Genomic DNA, 20081 nt, shown 5'->3' with positions numbered 1-20081 from the left:
CTGCAAGCCGGCTGGCCGCTGGAATTCCACGCACTGCAAACCGTGCCGCCGTCCCCCAGGGAGGGTTATTTGCTCCTATTTGGGTCAGTCCTTTTGAGCAGCTACTGTGTGGCCGGCCTGGGGCCAGCGCTCCTCAGGGAACTGGCAGTACACACATCGGGCGGGGGAGGGGACGGAAGGCTCGGCCCAGGGCTGTGAGTAGAGGGATCGCTAGGGAACCAGAGAAGCTTCACCAGGCCCTGGGAGCCGAGCTGAGAGCTCAATTCCAGAAAGATTTATTGGCGCCCCCTACAGACTAGCCAGCGCTTTATACTAGGTACACAGATCTGGATTGTGCCACAGCCCCCTGTTATTCCTAACTTCCTGGCGAGGGGAGAGGCAGCCTCTCAGCCAGGAGTTAACGCCAGCGCAGTGCTCTAACAGGGGCCTGGAACCAGGGTGAAGGCGGCTCCCTCCAGCAGAGGAGAGTCAGGGAGGGCTTCAGGGAGGAGGTGAGCTAGACCTGGGACTTGAAGACATGAGGGAGGGTGCTGTCATTTCCAGTAGAGGAAATAGCAGACCTATGGAAGGATGGGGGAGCTGTAGAGGCCAGGCTTTTCAAGAGCTGGAATGTCATACCCAGGAGTTTAGGGGCTTCCCTGGTGACTCAGAGGTTAAAGCATCTGCCTGCAGTGTGGGAGACCCGAGTTTGATCCCTGCGTCGGGAAGATCCCCTGGAGAAGGAAATGGCAACCCACTCCAGTACTCTTGCCTAGAGAATCCCATGGATGGAGAAGCCTGGCAGGCTGCAGTCCACAGGGTTGCAAAGAGTCGGAAAGGAGTAAGCCACTTCACTTTCACTTTCACCCAGGAGTTTGGAGTTGAGCCTGGTCTTTGAGGACCTGGGGACTGTATAGTGTTTTATGTGTGAAGTCAGGAAGATGGTAGTTGCTTGCTGAGGGGCCTAGATGGGGCAGATGTGGAGCTAGGACAAGGCCTGACTGCAGAAACAGGGAAGGCCTTGCTCTGGAAGCCCTGTTCTCTGGCCTCCCCACCCCATCTGTTTGCCTGAGGCTGCAGCAAAAACAAAGAAAGAAAACACTCAATTGGCAGGAGATAAGCCCAGATAAGAGGCTGCCTTCCTCTGGAGGAGGCAGGCAGTCAGCCTGGGAAGCGCCAGGAAGCTGGGCGAGGCCTTGAAGAAGTGCCAGCCTGACCCTGCTGTAGAACCCAGCCGCACCCTCGCTGCGGGGTCTCTGCCACTCCACACTGTCCCAGGGCAGGAGGGGGAGGCGTGGAGCAGGTCCTCCAGGCTGGCGAAGACAGTCTGCCCTAGAGGGTCCATGGCCCCCCTGCCTCCAGGTCAGGATGTCTTGACTTAGCTGTGACCTCAGTTTCCTCATCTGCAAAACAGGCATAACATCTCCCTCACAGGGAGGAGGGGGATGCAGTGTCTCCCCTGCATGTGCTGTGACCATCAGTGCCCTCTTTCCCAAGGGTCACTTCCAGGCCCATCTACTTCCTGTCTATTGCTGAGAGCCCGGGTCCCCTGATGTTGGGCAGGTTTGGAGCCGCCCACCTGCACCCCTAGCAGGTCTGTCCTCTGATAACAGAATCAACTGCCTGTGTGGCCAAGAGCAGCCTCGGCGGAAGATGCTGGGTGCTTGGGTCATATCAGGCTACAGGAAGAGGGGGCAGGGGAGGCTTCCTGAAGCAGAGGCCTGAGCCTCTATGACGGGAGGACAAGAGCCCAGGAGGGAGAAAAGTAACCGGAGTAAGGGGTGGGGGAAGCAGAGTGAGAGCCCAGGGCAGAGGTCAGAGAGGCGGGAAAGCCTGGGGGAGGCCAGAGGGCCTCTGATGTCAGGTCACTGGCAGAACCTCCAGGCAGTTCCTGGGCAAGGATGTCTCAAAACCCTTTGTTGGGGCCCTGACCCACAATGTCCACAAGCCCATTTTATAGATGAGAAAACTGAGGCTCCAGAAAAAGCAGAACCAGATCTAGGGCCCAGAATCCTCTCCAGTACTGCCCCACCCCAAACCACACTGCACACAAGGTCCCTGAAATCCACGTTTATTCACATAAAAAAAAAATACCCAAAGGAAAGAGAAAGAATGTGACTTCCCGGAGCTCGAAGGCTCCACCCACTGTTCCCTGGGGAAGTGAGGGAGACAACTCCCACTCTAGGGTGTGGATGTCATGGGGGTGAGGCCCTTCTGGCCCACAGTGACCCACCCAGCACCTTCCCTAGGACTGAGGGCAGGAAGGAGGGGCTGGGGACTAATGGGGCTCCAGGGGGGTAAAAGGAGGGAGTTAGTGTGGCGTGCTCACCCTGGTTTAAAAAAATAAAATTTCTAAAGATAAAAAGTTAAAAAAAAAAAAAAAGAGCATTTAGTGTCTTAGCCTCCTGCCCTCCTCCCAGCGCCCACCCTGGCCTGGTGGCCACCTCTTGCTCAGCCAGTTCAGAGCTTTGTAGTCTCCTCCTGGCTCTCTGAGTCAGCGCCAGGCAGGTGCCCGCTGCTCCCAGGCGCGTGACCGTTGCTGGCACAGGCGACCAGATGCCCGTCCCCCAGTCCCTCCTGTGTCTCGCCCAGCAGGCTCCAGCGGATCTCCTGGGGCAGCCTCTCCCGCTGCTCCTGACACTCCTGGGCCAGCTGGGCCAGCAGCTGCAGGAGGAGCAGCGTCAGAGAGGCCAGGCCAGGCCACCCAGTGCTCTGCCCACCTGCCGCCTGCCTGCCCCTCACCTACGGCCTCACCTTGGGCTCCTCTTCCGACAGCTGTTGGAGGATCTGCTGCTGCCCGGCCACAAGGCGTTCTTGCCGCTGCTTCTGGGCCTCCTCCAGCTGTGTGTGGGGGGGGCAAGGGTTCACACAAGGGTCTCTAAGGGAGGGGCCTGGGCCCCAGGGCTCTGTGTGGGCACAGAAGTCAGGCAGACCCTCTTTCTGAGCAAGGAGGTGAAGGTTCCCGGGGCTGTGTGACCAGGGTCCTGAGATGACTTTTAACAGCAAATGTTCCAGACCCACAGAGAAAGGATCTTCAAGCCCCTCTAGGGCGACGGAGCACCAGGTTGGCACCCAGGATACCGGTTTAGGATGACTGAAGGAACAGGGGTGGGTAGGGTGGCACCTGAGCGTCACTCACCCGACGGATGGAGTTGACCGACTCTGTGATGTGCCGACGGTTAATCTCTGTCAGTTCCCTGCACAGGAGCAAGGAGGATGTGCTCAGCGCCCAGGGACCCGCCCGGCCTGCCCAGCACGCAACTGGCTCCCAGCCCCGATGCCCTTACGCCTCCTTCTTATGTTTCTCCCTGGTCTTGGCCTCTGAGATACTGTTGTGGCGTTTCCTGTCCAGGATCTTCTGCAGTTCCTTCTTCTCCCTGGAGGAGCCAGTGGGAGAACAGGCAGGGTCAACGGCAGGGCAGGGGTGTGTGTGTGTGTGTGTGTGTCTGTGTGTGTCTCTGCCCACCTCGTGGCACCAGGGAGTACCCCCCTCTCCGCCCACGAGATCCCAGCCTTCACCTCTCATTTATCTCCTTCAGTTTCTTCAACTGAGTCATGTGAGCGTCCAGGACAACCTCCCTGAGCTTCAGCTGAGCCTACAGACACAGGTGGCCGACAGGTGACCCTGGGATGACAGGCCTGTCCTAGCGCAGGCTCTGCCCGCCACCCGCTGCCCGCCCCTCACCTGCTGCAGGTGCTCCAGCCTCCGCTCCGCTTCTGTGTCCACCTGGGCCTCCCTCAGCTCCAGCAGACACTGCACCTGTTTCTTCTGGAACTCTTGATACCTGCTCACCTCTTCCTCTTCTGCCCTCTCATCCTCCCCGCTTCTGTGGGGAGAACCCCTCTGGATAATATTCAGGTCGTCACATGGACCTGGGCCGGGAGGGCAGGGGGACAGAGCAGGTGCCCGCTGGCAGTGACAGATACCAGCCCGGAGAAGTGGGATCGGTTATGCCAAGGAGGAGGCCCGTTAGCTCCACACAAATGTTAGGAGCCTGTCTGGGCAACAGTCCCTGGAAACACGCTCTTATGGGGACCTCAAAAAAGGTATCCCTCCTGGCGGAAAGGGTCTTCCCTTGTGGCTCAGCTGGTAAAGAATCCGCCTGCAATATGGGAGACCTGGGTTCGATCCCTGGGTTGGGAAGATCCCCTGGAGAAGGGAAAGGCTACCCACTCCCGTATTCTGGCCTGGAGAATTCCATGGACTGTATAGTCCATGGGGTCGCAAAGAGGGTGGGACCCAGAGTCCTCTGTCTTCCTTGCACCAAACCTCCTTCCTGGGGGTCAAAAGGGCAACCCTGGGCCATCCATCCATGCCCACCTAGTGCAGAAACCCTCATACTCATGTTCACATTCACATCCATGCACAAAGCACATGGTCAGGCGAGACACTCACAGGACACTGGGCCGCTGTCGGCACCTGCTCCCCGCGCGGGCTTGGGCCAGGTTGTCGAGCAACCGGCGCGTGAGGGCAACGGCCTTCCGCTGATGTTTCTTGTACAGCTCCCGGAAGTCTCGCTCTTGCCGGCTCCGGAGCTTCACCAGGGCCTTGTGGCCTCGGAGCTCGTCCAGCGGGGCTGGGGCCACCTCTGTGGACAGCAAAGGCGGGCTGGGCTGGGCTGGGCTGGGGCAGACCACCCCTGCTGGAGCACCGGTTCCTTCCAGAAGTAGCCCTGCCCCCAGGACAGGCCCGCCCCCTACCTGAGAGGATGCTGGCGATCAGATCATCACGCTGACCTGGAAAGCAGAGGCAGGGCTGGCTGTGAGAAGCTGGAGAAGCACAGAGCTATTCCCCTCCCTCCGCCTACCCCCAGGCCACCCCTTACCTGGGCTGCTAATGGAGGAGCTGATGGAGGAGCTGGTGGGGGAGGTGGCTGGGCCTGGGGGCCGGCGCGGGGAGGCGTCCAGTGGGCTGGGCGTGGGGTTTGGGTTCAGTTGGTACCCCAGCTGCTGAGACTGGGTCTCCTGGCTTGTCTCCGGGCCAGCCTGAGCCTGCGAGGGCGGGGTGGAGAAAGTAGAATGCTCTATGCTCGTTCTAGAAATGCTACTCTCTCCAGACCCTCCTTTTATTTTTTTAAATATTTTGGGGGAAGGGAGCCACACCATGAGGCTTGTGTAGGACCTTAGTTCTCCAACCAGGGATCAAACCCGGGCCCTCAGCAGTGCAAGTGTAGAGTCCTAACCACTGGACCACCAGGGAATTCCCCCTCTCTAGACTCTTCGGTCCTTCACAACCTCCCTCAGCCCGTGGCCCTGGACTCCTCTCATCTGTCATGTGGGGCTGTGAGAATAACTTCATGAGAACAAGATACACATTTCTAACCCCCTTTTGCACGTGGGGCATGGGTACGAGAATGTGAGATCATATCTCTAGGATGCCAGGCCTTACTGCATATGGTTAGGAACTTCTAGATTGTTCTGGAAAGCACTGGCCCCGCACCAAGTTCCCTCCTGTCTCTGAGTCCCCCTCCACCCTTGCCCACAGCTGCTCATCTTCCTCGATGCTTAGCTCCTGATTAAATCAATGAAGGAAGTGACCGCCGAGGGGGCACTAGTCTCTCCCGCTAATAACTCCAGGCAGCCAGCTTTCTTCCCTGCTGCCGCAGGCCCCCATGGGACCAGGCCTAGATGTGCGGCGAGCCTCTGCTCCTGACCCCTCCCCGCAGAAGCCACGGCCGCCTCATGGCTTCCAGGACCAGGCTTGAAAAGCTTTTAGGGCTTCCAACTGCCCTGGTGAAGCGGCTGAACTCTGCACCCTGGCTTTGAGCCTACCAGCAGCCAGAAAAATTCTAGCCCTGGACAGTCCCGAAGGCCTTTCTCATGCAGAAGGGATTTCCACCTCCTTAAAGTGTGCGGAGTAAGCCCAGGCAGCTGAGCCTCCTGAACGAGAGCGCCCAGGAGCCCCAGTGCAGCGTGGGGGAGGGTACTGGAGGTAGAGCCCAGGGCTGAAGGGACAGTGTCGGTGAACCCATGAAGCTGGCGTTGGCAGTAAGCAGGGAACAGGCCCCTCGGGGAGAAGAGTCCTACCGCCAGCTGGGACTGGCATGGGTGGTGCAGACGGAGAACAGCGGAGAAGGCTGTAGGGTGCTTCCCCACCAGGGCTGGGCCCAGGGGTCAGCTCTGACCACTCCCCCACCCTGACCCCCAGGGTCCAGGTGAGCCTGAGCCCTGCTGCCTCCTGCCTGTTAAGAGCTCAGGCAGACAGACCCCTCCAGGCATCACTATGCCTGCCCCTGACCTGCCCTGGCTCACCTCGCTCTCCCCAATGAGGGCGGCCAGCTGCTTGGCCCTCTGGTCCATCAGGCTGACATGCTTGATAGGGTTGATCAGGGCCTCTGCATAGTCTGCAGGTGGAGCGGCAGAGGGCAAGGGTCTCAGAGACAAAACCCCCGGGCCCACACCCTCCCCAGCTCTGGTCTCACTCAGGGACTGCAAAACCACCTTCAGAGCTGTTTACCACCCACCTGGGGCCACCAGTCCCAGCCACTCCCAGGCCCTGGTGGTGTCCTTGTCCCCACCCTCCCTGCCTGGCCTGCCTCGCTCCTCCAGCCCCCCTGTGGCTCACCCTGGTGGTCGTCGGGGATGTAGTCGGAGGCCTCGGTGTAGATGAGCAGGGCTGGCAGGCACAGCGGCTGGTTGGCCTCGTTCCGCAGGCAGATGTAGTGGTACCCTGGGAGGGCGGGAGGGCAAGGGGGCTGAGCACAGGTCCCCACACACCATGCCCCCCGAACTGCCCAGAGCCCAGATGGCCTCACCTGAGCGGATGGCGGAGACAGGTAGGATCCGGTGCCCCACGAACTTGCCCCCCTCCTCAAAGGCCGCGATGCGCAGCGAAGCCAGCGTGGGCAGCACCACCTGAGGGTCCAGACTGGTCTAAGCCGCAGCTGACCATGGCCAGCAAGGCCGCCATCCAGAGTGGGCCCCTGGACCACGTGACCCGAGCACAGACCATCAGTCACCATCGCCCTGAGCCAATGGTGGACCCGCACCTCCGCAGCCTGGCCAGAAGTGGCCAGCGTCTCCCAGAGCCCTGAGTCCAGAGGACAGGGAGACAGACCCCCTCCAGGCATCATTATGGCGGGAAGGGTCTGGTCACTGCCAGCTTAGCACCTAGAGTAAGCCACGCATCTGAGACTGAGGCCGCATCCTCAGCAGGCCCATCCATCTGGGAGGCGGGGAGAAGCTGGGATGAGCTTGCGGCGAGTCCCTCCTGCCTGGGAGAGGGGGTGGGCTGTGCCCCCGGGGGGCTGCGGGACCTCCTTCCGTCTCAGCCTCCTGCCCCCCGACCCTGACCCCACAGAGGGCAGGGGGCTCCAGCCTGACACGCAGACAAGCAGGACCTGGGGTGACAGGCCTAGCCTCGGCACCCCCGCCTCTGACCCCCGACCACAGGGTGCTCCTGTTCCCCCACCAAGAGAGCCCGGCAGGCCTGGGGCTCACCTTGGGGAAGTCGAAGGGCTCCTCATCCCACACGGGGTTGAACGAGTTCCCCTGTGAGGTCCGCGTGCGGTACTTGCGCCGCGTGTCAACGGGGAGCCCGAACATGTCCACCTCCACGTAGATGCCCACCTTCCTGTCGGACAGGAACTGCCCCGAGATCACCTGGGGGGCCAGGAGGGTGAGGAGGCTGCTCAAAAGTCCCGACCCCGGGACACCCTGGCCTGCACCCTTCCCGGCCCCACCTTGACCCGCACGGCATTGGCCACGATGCCGTCCACGATGGCTTCGGTGAAGGGGTCAAAGGACTTGTCTGGCCGCCGCATGAACTCAGGCTTGAGTAGGTAGCCACTGCGCCCATTGTACTCGAACACACCTGCATTGAGCTGCATCGGCACATCTAGGGGAGCGACAAGGGGAGGGCAAGGGTCAGCAGGTGGAATAGGGTCAAGGTCAGGAAGGACACTGCCGTGCAGTGCAGTGGGGAGACCAGGGGTCATTCAGGTCAGATCAGATGGCATCCAGGATCCAGACTCTGGGAAGACGGGACAAGGGGCCAGGTCTAGCATCAGCCAAGATCAGGGGTTAGGGTTAGACGAGGTCTCGGTTGGATGTGGGGATCTGGGATTGGAGTCAGAGGTCCCTGCAGTCAAGACTCACAGGGTCAGGGGGCAGAAGTTAGTGAGGCTGGGGGCCAGAGGTCAAAGGTCAAGGCAGGGCAGCACTCACCCAGGGTCTGGAAGTTGAGTGCAACGAGCTGGCAGCCCACGTTCCAGAAGAGCTGGGGCATGTAGTTGGACGAGTCCACGCGCGTGCCCTTGGGGTAGATGCGGCTGAGCTGCTGCTTGTTGTATCTGAGGTTGACAGTCAGGGACCACAGGCAGGTACTGGCCCCGCGTTCTGCCTTGAGCCCAGTGCTCCAGGCCCATCCTTGGCTCCTGTGAACCCACCTCCCGGCCTTGGTTCAAGCTGCCCCTCAATCCCCACTTCTCAGCCTAGGCCCTGGGCAGTCTCCCAGGCCCACTCCCAACCCAGACAGGGGTGCTCCAGAGTCAGGAGGGGTAGAACCACCCAAGCCTGCCTCCCCGTGAGCAGCCCCGCCTCGGCCCGCCAGACTGCCGGCGCGGAAGGATACTCCACAAACTCCATAGGGCTCTTTGTCAGTTGCTCCATGGCCTTGGTCTCCACGAAGGATGACATCTCAAAGCACTTGTTCCTCTCTGGGGGGTGGAGGTGGGAGGGGATCAGGCCTGGCAGAGCCGGACGGCCTCCCCTTCCCCCACCTCTCACCCCACTCACTTCGAGCAGCCTCGAAGGACTTGAATTTGACAGGCTCGATGTAGTTGACGAGTGTGGACATTTCCTCAGTGGCATTGACTTCACTGCTGGCAGTGCCCTATGGCCCCCAATCGCAGGGTCACCGGTTCCGTGCCCCCCAGCCAGGAGTTGGAAGTTCCCTCACCTGCCCCCGCACCACAGAGGAGGTGCTGACCCTCTTCCCAGTTCTGCAATCACACTGCCCAGGGGCTCCTAGCAAAGACCCCAGCCCGAACACGGCCTGTCCATCGTAGTTCCATGCACCCCACAACCTTCTCTCTGGGCCTTGCTGACCGGGCCCTGGACCCCACCTTCCCAGTCTGCCTCCTGCCCCCCTGATCCTTGGAAGCTGGAACTCCTCAGCCAACCTCAGGGGTTCAATTATTCACATGAGGGTGAGCGCCCAAATTCCAACCCCCATTCTCATTTCCAGCTACCGCCTCGCCACCTCCTCCTGGGTACCTCACAAGGTCCCCAAGCCTTGCAACCTGAGCTCGCTCACCTCTGCCCACACCCATCCCCACTCTGGGCCCCTTCCCAACCCCATCTCAGAGCTGACCTTTCCTGTCACCTCCCTTCCCCAGAACTCAGTGTGCCCCTCCTCCACGCTCTCTGGCCCTGCCACAGGGCCTTTGCATAGTCCCCCTTCCTCAGTCCGCTCACCCAACGTCCTCGCCGAGGTCCACCTCCCACTCCTCACCCTGGTTCTGCACCCTCACTCACCCCTCCCAGCCCACATCCCAAACACAATTTCACACTGACTTCCACAGCTGTTTACCTAAGACCCTCCCGCGCTCCACACACACCCCGCATGTGAACTCTGGGAGGGAAGGCGGACCCGGCACTCAGGGCTGTGCCTGGCACAGTCAGGGCCCAGCCCACTTGGGAAGTGAAGGCATGCCGCCGCCCCCTCATCCCGCCGCCCCCTCATCCCGCTCGCAGGCCTGACCTCATCCGTGGTCGGCTTTTTGGGGTCCGTCTGTTCCTCCTCTTCCTCGTCCTCTTCCTCATCCTCCCGGTAGGCAGGTCCAAGAGCATCAGGGCCCCGCTGCAAACCCTCCTCCCCCAGAGACTTCCGAGGCTCCAGGCTGGGCTTCTCGAGGCCCACCTCCTCCCCGTTGCTCAGGCCTGGGCAGCTGTCAGAGCTGGGGGACCCTGCAGAGGACAAGGCCGTGGGGTCGGGGGTCAGGGCACACAGTCGCTCAGGACCCAGGAAGGTTTGGGCCCGGGGGGTGCAGAGCTGCCTCATGGGAGTCCAGGGGTTCTCAGTGCAGCGTGGCTGGGGAGAGGGGGGAGGTCAGGAGTTGAATGGGATCAAACCCAGTGGTAGTATAGAGGGGTCAAAGGTCAAAGGTCAGGGTGCAGATATAACTCCGGGGAGATGTAACTCAGGGAGATAGGTAGGGTGGCTCAGAAGGGTGAGAACTGGGATACAACAGCCTTGACAATGGGGGTAAAGGATGATAAGGTGGGGTTCCAAGTCAGGGGTCAGTTACGGCCACACCCCGTGAGGGGGCTTAGGGAGGTGAGCAGTCAGGGGTCAGATGGAAGAGGGACCTCAATAAAGCGAGGGGTCCAGGGTGAACTGAAATGAGGACCCGCTGGGAGGGTACACTCAGAAGTGGTATCAGGAGAGAGATGGTTCACTGAGGTCAGAGGTCAGTGGCCTGAGGCACAACCTGGTTGAGGGGGAACACCTCTGTGAGGTGTTAGCTGGAGGGTCCGGAGGGTCAACCACATCCCACTGGGGTCAGGAGTCAGAGGTCCCATACTCAGCCGACAGGTGGCGAGTGTCTCGAGAAGGGGGAGGTCAGGTTGGGAGCAGAAGGTGCGTCCCCAGGGAGGGCTGGGCTCAGGGAACTGGGGGCTTAGGGTGGGGACTGGGTCGGAGGTCAGGCCAGGATCTCACCGAGCTGGGGCGAGGAGGGCTCGGTGGTGGCGGAGCTCTCGCTCAGGGCCGAGTTGCTCTGCTCCAGTGGCCGCTTGCGCACGGAGCTGTCGGGGACGCCGCTGCCCAGTCGGTGCCGCTTCTTGTTCTTCACCAGGATGCGGCCCATCAGGTCCTCGGGGCTGGGCAGGGGGACGCCCGGGGCCAGCTGGTGGGCACGGACAGGTCAGCGTCTGCTGGGCGCCCTCACCCCCATGCCCCACCCCGGCTCTGAGCCGCATACCGGGTACTTGTCCAGGGGGTCGATGAGCAGCGCGTCCCCAAAGATGGAGCGGCAGTACTCGGCCATCTTAGCCTGCTGTTTCGCCCTGTGGGGCCAAGGTCAGAGGTCAGAGGTTCCTAGGGTGCAGCTGAAGTCCCCAGAGTGAGTCAGAGGCCGTCAAGGTCACCAAAAGGGTCACCCTCTCCCAGGGTCAGAGGTCACAGGAGCAATCCAACAGTGCCATGGTGAGGTGGCTGTCCCTGAGTCCACGGGGACTCCCCCCAGCTGGGATCGGGGTCCCACTCACGAGTCCACGTGGTTCTCAAAGGAGAGGATGACGGGGTAGGGAGAGGTCTTGAAGGCGGTCTCCGCGATGGCCTCGAGCACATCTCTCAGCGGCACCTCCGTGGTCATGGTGAAGCCGTGGGTGATGAACGGCTCCTCCTCGGGCGGCCGCCCCTTCCACACGTCCAGCTCCACGCAGCGGCAGCCCCACAACAGCGCCTGCCGGTACATCTCCACCGACGAGGTTCCGGCCAGCTGCCCCGCTGGGGATGAGGCTCCATCACCACCAGTGCCTGGCCAGCCTGGCTCCTCACCCTCCTCCCCAGGTCTGCGCTGAGCTGGGTGGGGCCGCGCCGGGGACACAGAGCCTGGGTGGAGGCCTGGCCTGGGCTCGCTTTGTCTGGCCAGCTGCTGATCATGCCTTGACTCACTGTGGAACCGGCATCACCTCTCCCCAAAGCCAGGCAGTCAGCACCCACCGGCACTGGCTGACAGGTGGGGCCCTCCACCTCCAGGTCTCACCCTCTCTCAGATGAACTCCCATCACCCCCATCCCACCGGCCTGAACTGGGAGTTATACCCAACACCCCCACGGCCCCTGCTTCCCTTTCTTCCCTCCACAGTAGCTGCCCTGGAACAGCCTCTGTCACCTCCTCCCAGAGACAGCAGGCCCCTCCCCACCTCCCATCCAATCTCTGCGGAGCACCAGGCGTCATCCTTCTAAAAACATACCAGGTCACCTCCCCCTTCTCAACACCTTGCAAGAAGCCTTCCTATTCACTCAGGATCAGTGCAAATTCCTTCCATTCTTTCTGTGCCTCCAGGGTCCCTCTCATGGATACCTGACCCAACTCCCACCCCACCCTGCCCTGCCCCACCCCACCTCGTGGCCTCCTTTCAGCTTAAGAGCACCAGGTGGTCTCCAGACCCAGCTCCCTGCCCCCCAACATACACAGGCTATTCTTCACAGGGCAGGTGCAGGCCTCAACCCTTCCCCTGGGGAAACCTTGTGGGCCACCGGGGAAACCTATGCAGAGAAGCTCACTCCCCAGGACAGGCTCGCTGTTTCCAGCTTGCTTCCCCAGCATGGGCCACCCCAAAGGGAGGGAGGCAGTCTCAGGACCAGAGGGCAGATGTCACGCTAGGATGGGTGCGCTCACCGGTGAGATAGGTGTTATGCGAGGAATTGATGAAGTAGGCGCTGAGCGGCTGGGTCATGTCTGCACTCAGATCCAAGGCCTCAAGTGGCAGAATGCCGTTCTCCTCACCTCCCAGGTAGCGGCTGAAGCCCTCCATGGACATCTGGTCTGGGGGGCAGGGTGGGGTCAGCAGGGTCGGGGGGGCCCTCCCACCTCGCCCCCAACTCCCATGCTGGCTCACCTCGCTCCAGGAACTGCTTGTTGGGCTCATACTTCTCGATGAGCAGCCGGGCCTGGGAGGGCCGCAGAGGTGGGTACAGCACTTCATTGAGCCGCGGGTCCCGTTGCTTCTGGTTGATGAAATCCATGAGCTGCTCCAGCGTCAGGTAAGGTTTGCCCTTGGCACCTCTGGAGGGGGCGGGACGCCGTGTTAGGCTGGAGCCTCACCAGCTCCTGTTTCAAACCCTCACCTGGGGAGGAGTCGGAAGGTTGGTGCCTAGCTCCAGAACCCTCTGATGGGGACGGGGGTCAGTCTCAGCCCCTCTGGGCCTCAGTTTCCCCATCCGCTTTCCTGACCAGTTGGTGCCGGCGCTAGTATCAGTAAGGGCTTTGGAAGCCACCAAGGGCTTGGCCCACTACACCATGCCTGCCTGCAGCTCCTGGGCCCAATCTCAGCTCCAGCATCACCCACAACACATCTGAGCCAATGCATTTTGGTCCCCAGCGTGGGGGACCTCCTGCTGTCTCAGGAGCAGCCCTGGCCAAGAAGGGTCAGCACAGAACTGTCCACAGCAGGGCCCCAGGCAGCCCTGAGCACAGCCACAGCCCAGCACGCAGAGACCCCCAAGAGCTCCGCCTCCCCTCCTGGGACTGGAAGGGACACCACCGCCGGCAGAGGCCAGACGCAACACACAGGGGCTGGTAGGCAGGTCAGCCCTGCTCACATCTCCAGCAGGATCTTGTCAATGTCCGGCCGCAAACACAGCTTGTTCAGGAACCGCTCGAAAATTTCCAAGGAAAACTCGTCAGGCCGGATGGACTCGCTCTAGGGGCCAGGAGTGGAGAGTCAGAAGCCAGGGACAGCCGGCCCTCAAAGAGCAGGCGCCCACTACGACACCCCCCAACCCCTGTCCCCAGCGCCCTCACTCGGTTGAAATTGAGGCCACAGGATTCCAGCGCAGTTTCTACCCGTTTCTTGTCTGCTGAGAACATCTTCAGGATGCTGAGCAGATGGGAGGGGTTAGGGTCAGTGGGGCAAAGGTCACCAAGGTCAGAACAGCAAAGGAGATGCTGAGGAGGGAAAGGGGTGCTCACTTCTTGACTGGAATCCGTCCATCCTGGTTCACCTGCAGCTTCAGCTTCGTGTATCTGGGGAGACAGGTGGGAGGGTCACGCCCCGGGACAACAGCCACCTGACCCCACCCCCATGCACTCCTGCCCCCCGCTACCCCAGGGCAGGCCCAGGGCTCACGCTTTGCGCAAGAAGGTGTTCCGGGAGGCGTTCTGAGCCAGGATGTTCATAGCCAACTTGAAGAGCTCCTCGGACCAGACCTGAGGGGTCAGGATCCAGGGGCAGGGGGTGAGTGGGGGACAGAGGGGCTGGCTCAGCCACTGTCAGATCCACGGGAAATGCTTAAAAACCACTTTGTCAGAGGATGATTTAAAAAACGGGCAGAGGACAACCTAGTACACAGCAGGTGCCTACTACGTGATGGCTAACTCAACAAGTGAGGCGGTAGCTCCCCCAGGCCCAGCCATCGATCCCAGCCCACCTTTGCTGTATCATCCTGCACGGCCATGAAGTTCAAGAATGTTGTATTCACCGGGTCTGGCCCGGCCACCACTGTCATCAGCTTCTCCTCCAACCGGGCATCAGGGACCCCAAAGCCTAACACCTCCCGGATCTTGGGGTCCTGAGTAGGTGAGAGCCAAGGGTGAAGAGGGCTGTCCCCCTCCCCCATTACCTCACTCCCATCCATTACCTGGGCCCCCCATCACTCACCTTGGGCAGGCGGGCGTAACGGCCAGTCCTGGTGTCCCTGATGGAACTGATGTCCAGTGTGTCCACCTCCTGGGGAGACCAGATGCCAGGGTGGGTCTGAGAGGCTCCAGGGTGGGAGCCGGAGCCCCCAAGCTCCCCACCCGGGCCAGGGAGTGCTCATCCCCTGCTGTAGACCCAGCCTTAGCCCCTGTTCTTAGCACTTCCTGTCCTAGGAACTGGGGGAGAGGTCAGGCAGCAGCGGGGCCCTGTCCCCAAGGGCAGAGCCAGGGGGTGGTGTCGGGGGGTCTGGGGTGGGGGGCCCTGGAACCCAGCAAGCCGCGCCAGCGCCGTCCTCACCATGTTGGGTCCCGTCCAGTACAGGAAGAAGCCATTGGAGTCCACACGCAGGGTTACCAGGTTCCGACTGGAGGCCTCCTGGGGACGAGGCGGACGGCAGGGGTCAGGGAGGGAGGGCTGCTGCCCGGGTTTGGTCCCTGGAACCCTGGGCCCCTCCACTCCAATCTTTCTGCCAGTGAGCGAAGATGACGGCTCAGCCAGCCCACAGGTCCTCTGCAGCTCCTTTCAGTCCTCAGGACAGAGCTGAGCTCCGAGGCCCCTCCCAGCCCCACCTCCTTCTTGCCCTAAGACTCTGCCACATGGACCACTAACTATCCATTCCCCATCTCCAGGTTTTGCATCATTGTTCCCGTGCAGGGATATCTTCCTTTATTTCTCTACCCACGAAATCTGATCCGCCTCCTTGGAGAGGCCTCCCCAGACCCCAACCCTAGGCTGTTTCCTCATAAGGTCCAAGAGGTCCCCGGTGACTGAAGCCCCCACAGCACCCCCTTGGGAATATTTATGGAATGAAAAAAGAGGGTTTGGCAGCCTGACCCTCATGGTCCTCTGTGTCCCTCGGGTCCCCAGGACAGCCAGCCACCCCTTACATCGGCTTCAAAGTCCATTACACCCCCCCCCACTCTGCACCCACTGGAGCCCCACAGCTTCGAGGCTCACCCCACCCATCTTACAGCACAGACTAAGTACCCTTGGACAGGGACTCATCCTGCCCTTCAGGCCCAGACAGCGAATTCAGCCCTCACTCAAACAGCCCTGGCTGGCGGGAGGGCAGCAAAAGCGTGCACTGGCTCCACTTCCGAGAAGAGCCACCCTGTGTGACTCAGGACTAGCAGCGGTGGGGAGGGGGTGGTGTCACCAGAGGCTCAGACTCAGCCCAGGCCCGAGTGACCAAGCAGCCACAGGCAGAGCTCTCCTGTGGTGGTTTAGTTGCTCAGCGGTGTCCGATTCTTGGCGACCCCTTGGATTGTAGCCTGTCAGGCTCCTCTGTCCGTGGGATTTTCCAGCCCAGAATGCTGGAGTGGGTTGCCATTTCCTTCTCCAGGAGATCTTCCTGACCCAGGGATCGAACTCGCATTTCCTGCATTAGCAGGCACTGGCAAGCGGATTCTTTACCACTGAGCCACGAGGGAAGCCCAGAACTCTCTTGCCGCAGGCCAGCAGAAGACCCTGACTCACTCTGGTGCCACTCCCAAGTTACTGCTCACTGGTGGTCAGTACAACAGCTCACCCTCCCTTCTGCCTGCCAGGTACAGGTTGAAGCACTCACTATCTAGGAGCTCACTTAGTTCTCTTAACATCCTATGAGGTTTGTGCTTCTGTTCTTCCCATTTTACATGTGAGAAGACTGAGGCACAGAGACTATGCGGCTTTCCTAAGGTCAAGAAAAGGAGCCAAGATGTGCATGCAGGCAGTATGGCTCCAGGGCTTCCCTGGTAACTCAGACTGTAAAGAATCTGCCTGAAATGCAGGAGACCCAGGTTTGATCCCTGGGTCCGGAAGATCCCCTGGAGGAGCAACCCACACCAGTATTCTTGCCTGGAGAATTCCATGGACAGATGAGCCTGGTGGGCTACAGTCCACGGGCTCACAAAGAGTCGGGCATGCCTGAGCGACTAACACTACTAGAATGGTTCCAGAGGCTTTCCTGGTGGCTCAGCGGTAAAGAATCCACCTGCTAATGCAGGAAATGTGGGTTCAATCCCTGGATCGGGAAGATCCCCTGGAGGAGGAAAGGGCAATGCACTCCAGTATTCCTGCCTGGGAAATCCCTTGCCTGGCAGGCTACAGTCCATGGAGGGTCCGACAAGACTGAGCAATGAACAACAATAACAAGTATGGCTCCCGAGTCCCAGGGTTTGGGAATCCGGGAACCAGGACCTCTGCCAAACTCCCAGCTGCTGGCCTCAGCCACCACGCCACCGTGAGGCCTGGGATTAGCCTCTGTTCTCCAGACTCAGTTTCCATCTGCGGGAGGATGGGGAGTGCACTAGCCCCGCCCATCTCAGGTTTTGCTTAGGAAAGATGGGAGACTGAACTGGAGGCAGAGGGGACAGCAGCTTGAGAACTTTTGGGGTGCTTGGGCCTCCCCACCTCACTGGGCTGACACCCACCCTCAGCCCTTCTCTGGGATTGCTAACCCTGCCCTGGGGCTCAGGGGCCCCCAGTAGTGTGAGGAGGGGCTAGTTCTGTGGGCATTGCCCCCAGGGCCTCCCTCTGACCCTCCTCAGGGGCCCGGTCTTCAAAGGCAGCGTGAGCCCCAGCCTCTCAGGCCCCAAGTCCTTGTCAGCAACCCCCACCCCACCCCCAGGGCCCTCTCCCTGTTCCCACTTCCTTATTTGGGTTTATCACACTGTAAGGAAAAGGAGAAACTTTTCCCTTCAAGCAGGCCTGGGGGGAGGGGTCTGCCCTAGTCCCAGGGGCGCCGGGACACCCTCTAGGGCACACCTGTTACCTCAGGCCACGCCCCCAGCCCCTCCCCCAGCTCTCACGCCTACCCGCCCCACCCAGCCGGAAAGGAGCCGGGAGTCTTCCAGGCCTCCGGCCTGGCTGGGAAGGAGCAGCAAGGAAGCTCAGGCCGGCGAGGAGGGGCCCAGGGGGCAGGGGAGGGGGCGCTGTGGAAAAGAGCGTGAGGGGCAGGACCCGTCGCCAAGTCGCAGGTGGGAGCGGGGCCTCGGGGATGCACCAGGGGCAGGTCAGATAAAGGGGGGCCAGGATTTATTGGGGTTCAAAGTCCCGGTGCTAATGAGTGGTGAGCAAAGTTCCCCCGAGGTGGAGGAACTTGGGGGGCAAAGTCTCCAGGTGGGGTGACCTGGTACTCCCACCAGAGCGGGGAGCTGGGCTGGGATCCAGAAGCAGGGCAAAGGGGTGCCAGCCAGAACAGGGTGAAAAAGTGATGAATGGAGAAGAATGTTCAAACTAGGGTACGGGGAAGGGCAGGGTCCCAGAGGCACCCAGTCAGAATGGGGGTACGCTAAGCCAGTGTGGGGGCCATGGTTCTTGAGCCAGACCGTCCAGTGCCGGGCAGGGGTCTGGTGACCAGGCCAGGGTTGGGGGAACGAGAATTAGACGGGCAAGGAGAGGTGAGAAGGACAACTGAAAAAGCGGGGGCTAGGATTTATTGGGGTTCTAAATCTCCGAGCCAAGGAATAAATGTCAAATTTTCCGCAGAAGAGGGGCCGGACTGGCGGGTGGGGGACAAAGTCTTCCTTACGGGGACGATTGGGGACTCAAGTTTCCGGAGCGCAGCCAGGCTGGGATGGGGGTGGCGCGGTGATCAGGCCAGTCTGGGCTGGGGGTCCCCGGCGTCTGGCGAAGCAGGCGTGACGGAGTCCCCGGATCTGGGCGGAGCAGGGGGCCCCTGCACTCACCTCGTCCCATTTGATGAACTTACTCCCGCGCCGCAGGGTCTCCACGACGGTGGGCGGCTCCAGCTGCAGCGCGTGGACGCCGGGCCTGGCGCCCGCCATAGCCAGGCCGGGGGCGGGTCGGGGACCCGCGGAGCCCCGACGGGGACCCGACGGCGCCGCTGTTCCCTCCGCGCGCTCCCGCACGGCCCGCTCCGGCCCGGCGGCGTCTGCGCCCGCCCGCCCGCCAGTCTGTCCCGGACAGACCAGAGAATCGGCGGGGCCCGGCCGGGGCGGGGCGGGGGCGGGGCCGCAGCGGGACCGCCCCCTCCCACCGCGTCCGGCCGGCCCGCCTCGCGTCGGCTCCCCCTGGCGGCCGGGGCGGCGACTGCAGCCAGAGGAGGGATGGGACTCGGGCGCGCCTAGACTGGGGTGCTTCGCTGGGGGAACTCTGCTGAACCGGCCCGGGGTGGAGGGAGGGCGCTTAGGGACTGGGGTGCAGCTAGGGGGACTGGGTGTAGAGGGCGCTGCTGAAGACCGGCGCTGGGGTCAGCCCACTGAGGTTTCTGAGGGGCAGGGGCGGGGGTATTACCAGAGAGCAATACTTGGGCTTGAGGGAGAAGAGACCTGCCTTCCACCCCACTCCTGCAGCGTTTAGCTGAGTGCTGGAAAAGCCACTCCCACCCCCACCCCCACCCCCCTGCCCTCACATTGCCTCACCCCCTCCTGCAGCAGCTCGGTCCCCCTCCCTGGGAGCAATTAGCAAGCTAATGGGCCTCCCGCCGCAGGCGCCCTCCCCCCATCCTTAGCCCGGGGAGGCCCGGCGCCTGCCGCCTCCATTGAGGACCCAAGTACCCTGGCTTTGTAGAGCGAGCCCTGGAACAGCGCCCTTCTTGTTCCGCAGAACCCACCCCCCACCCCCCAGCTCAGCCTGGAACCTGTCCCTGTGGGGCTCCCGACTGCAAACTGAGAAGGGGACAGCTGGTCGTTCTGCCTGGAGGGGTCAGAAGCCTCCTGGGTGTCCACGAACTAGGAGGGTTGAGGAGGGGCTCTGCCACGCCTGGCCCACAGCAGGTGCCCTGAAATCTGCAGCGTGCTAGGGACCTGAGCTGGAAGGCACATGGGCACTGAGATGGGTGGGGGCTACAGCCCCTCCTGCAGGGCTTGGCTGGGGGGGCTCCTGCCTGGGGGCCCCTGTGGGAGCCCCCCCAATACAGAGGCAGTAGCAGCAGCAGGTTTAAAGTAGAACTCATCCAGAGGGGCCAGCCAAGTCACCTAGAAACCCAGAAAGAGACAGAGCTGTTTCTGGGCGAGAAGGGGTCAGTCAAGGAGGAGGCAGCCCTACAGGCTGCCTTTGCCCCAGGCTCTCAGACCCCCAAGGGGAACCCTGCCTGGCACTGGCCATCCTCAAAATCACCACCATGTTGGGCACCGACTCTAACCTAACAGATCTCCTAGCCTTTGGCTGAGGCCCTGTGGGTGTGATTATTAGCTCTACTTGAGGCCCAGAGAGGGGAAAGGACTCACCCAAGGTCACACAGCTTGATAGGAGGATTGCAGCCCTCTGTCTTGAAGGCCAGCTCTGTCCTGTCTTTACTCCTTGCCCTTGAAGAGGCAAAGAAAGCGGACCCGATTTGTGATCCTTGTCCTCTCTCACCAGAGCAACAGAGCCATACCCCTCAGAGACTCAGGGACCACAAGGTCTCATTGGGTAGCCATGCAGGGTAGAGATGGGCCTCTGCTCCCCCTAGCTTGGGTGCAGGTCTACTGGCCGAACCTAGTCTTTGTTCCTCTGTCACCTTGTTCAGAAGTTGGATGTTGTCAGAGGATGAAATAGGCAAATGGGTATGAAAGGACTCCTGGGTACTGGATATCTAAGACAGCTGCATATCTAAGGAAAGGACAGCAGGCTGTGGAGATGCCAGGGAGGAGGGAGGGAAGGACATGGGTCAGCTCTGGGCCAGGGGACCTGCCAGCCAGTGCCAGGGCCAGCAGGGCCTGAAGCCGTGGCCTGAGCTTAGGGGTAGAAGCTCTAGGTGGCAGCTTCTTGAAAACCAAGATGGGAGCCCGTTTCCTGCCCACCGTGTCT

The 20081-nt window shown here is 61.4% G+C and overlaps 1 protein-coding gene across 3 annotated transcripts; it reads right to left on the bottom strand.

Annotated features, from left to right (window-relative positions):
- Positions 1–827: 827 nt before the first annotated feature.
- Positions 828–18272, bottom strand: PLCB3 (phospholipase C beta 3). Of its 3 annotated transcripts, none has more exons than XM_043451420.1 (31): positions 18017–18272; positions 14646–14723; positions 14310–14378; positions 14080–14220; positions 13779–13858; positions 13622–13675; positions 13454–13529; positions 13252–13352; positions 12549–12715; positions 12329–12475; positions 11191–11431; positions 10905–10989; positions 10643–10829; positions 9683–9888; positions 8716–8812; positions 8552–8636; positions 8146–8270; positions 7662–7816; positions 7420–7581; positions 6735–6834; positions 6545–6649; positions 6232–6323; positions 4806–4971; positions 4681–4716; positions 4376–4568; positions 3665–3803; positions 3499–3575; positions 3267–3356; positions 3119–3176; positions 2734–2820; positions 828–1382 (listed from the first exon to the last, which is right to left on the bottom strand). In XM_043451420.1, the coding sequence occupies exons 1-31, from the start codon at positions 18113–18115 to the stop codon at positions 843–845; spliced, it is 4038 nt and encodes a 1345-aa protein (XP_043307355.1). In that variant the 5' UTR covers positions 18116–18272; the 3' UTR covers positions 828–842. The 3 variants fall into 3 exon arrangements, with proteins under 3 accessions (XP_043307355.1, XP_043307353.1, XP_043307356.1); XM_043451418.1 differs by having other exon boundaries at positions 3665–3806; positions 18017–18271; XM_043451421.1 differs by lacking the exon at positions 828–1382 and adding an exon at positions 2035–2643 and having other exon boundaries at positions 3665–3806; positions 18017–18269.
- Positions 18273–20081: the final 1809 nt, after the last annotated feature.

The sequence above is a fragment of the Cervus canadensis genome, chromosome 29 (genome assembly GCF_019320065.1).
Source record: "Cervus canadensis isolate Bull #8, Minnesota chromosome 29, ASM1932006v1, whole genome shotgun sequence".
NCBI classification, from domain to species: domain Eukaryota; kingdom Metazoa; phylum Chordata; class Mammalia; order Artiodactyla; family Cervidae; genus Cervus; species Cervus canadensis.
Note: the sequence above shows the minus strand (reverse complement) of the source record. Positions and strands in the feature narration are given on the sequence as shown.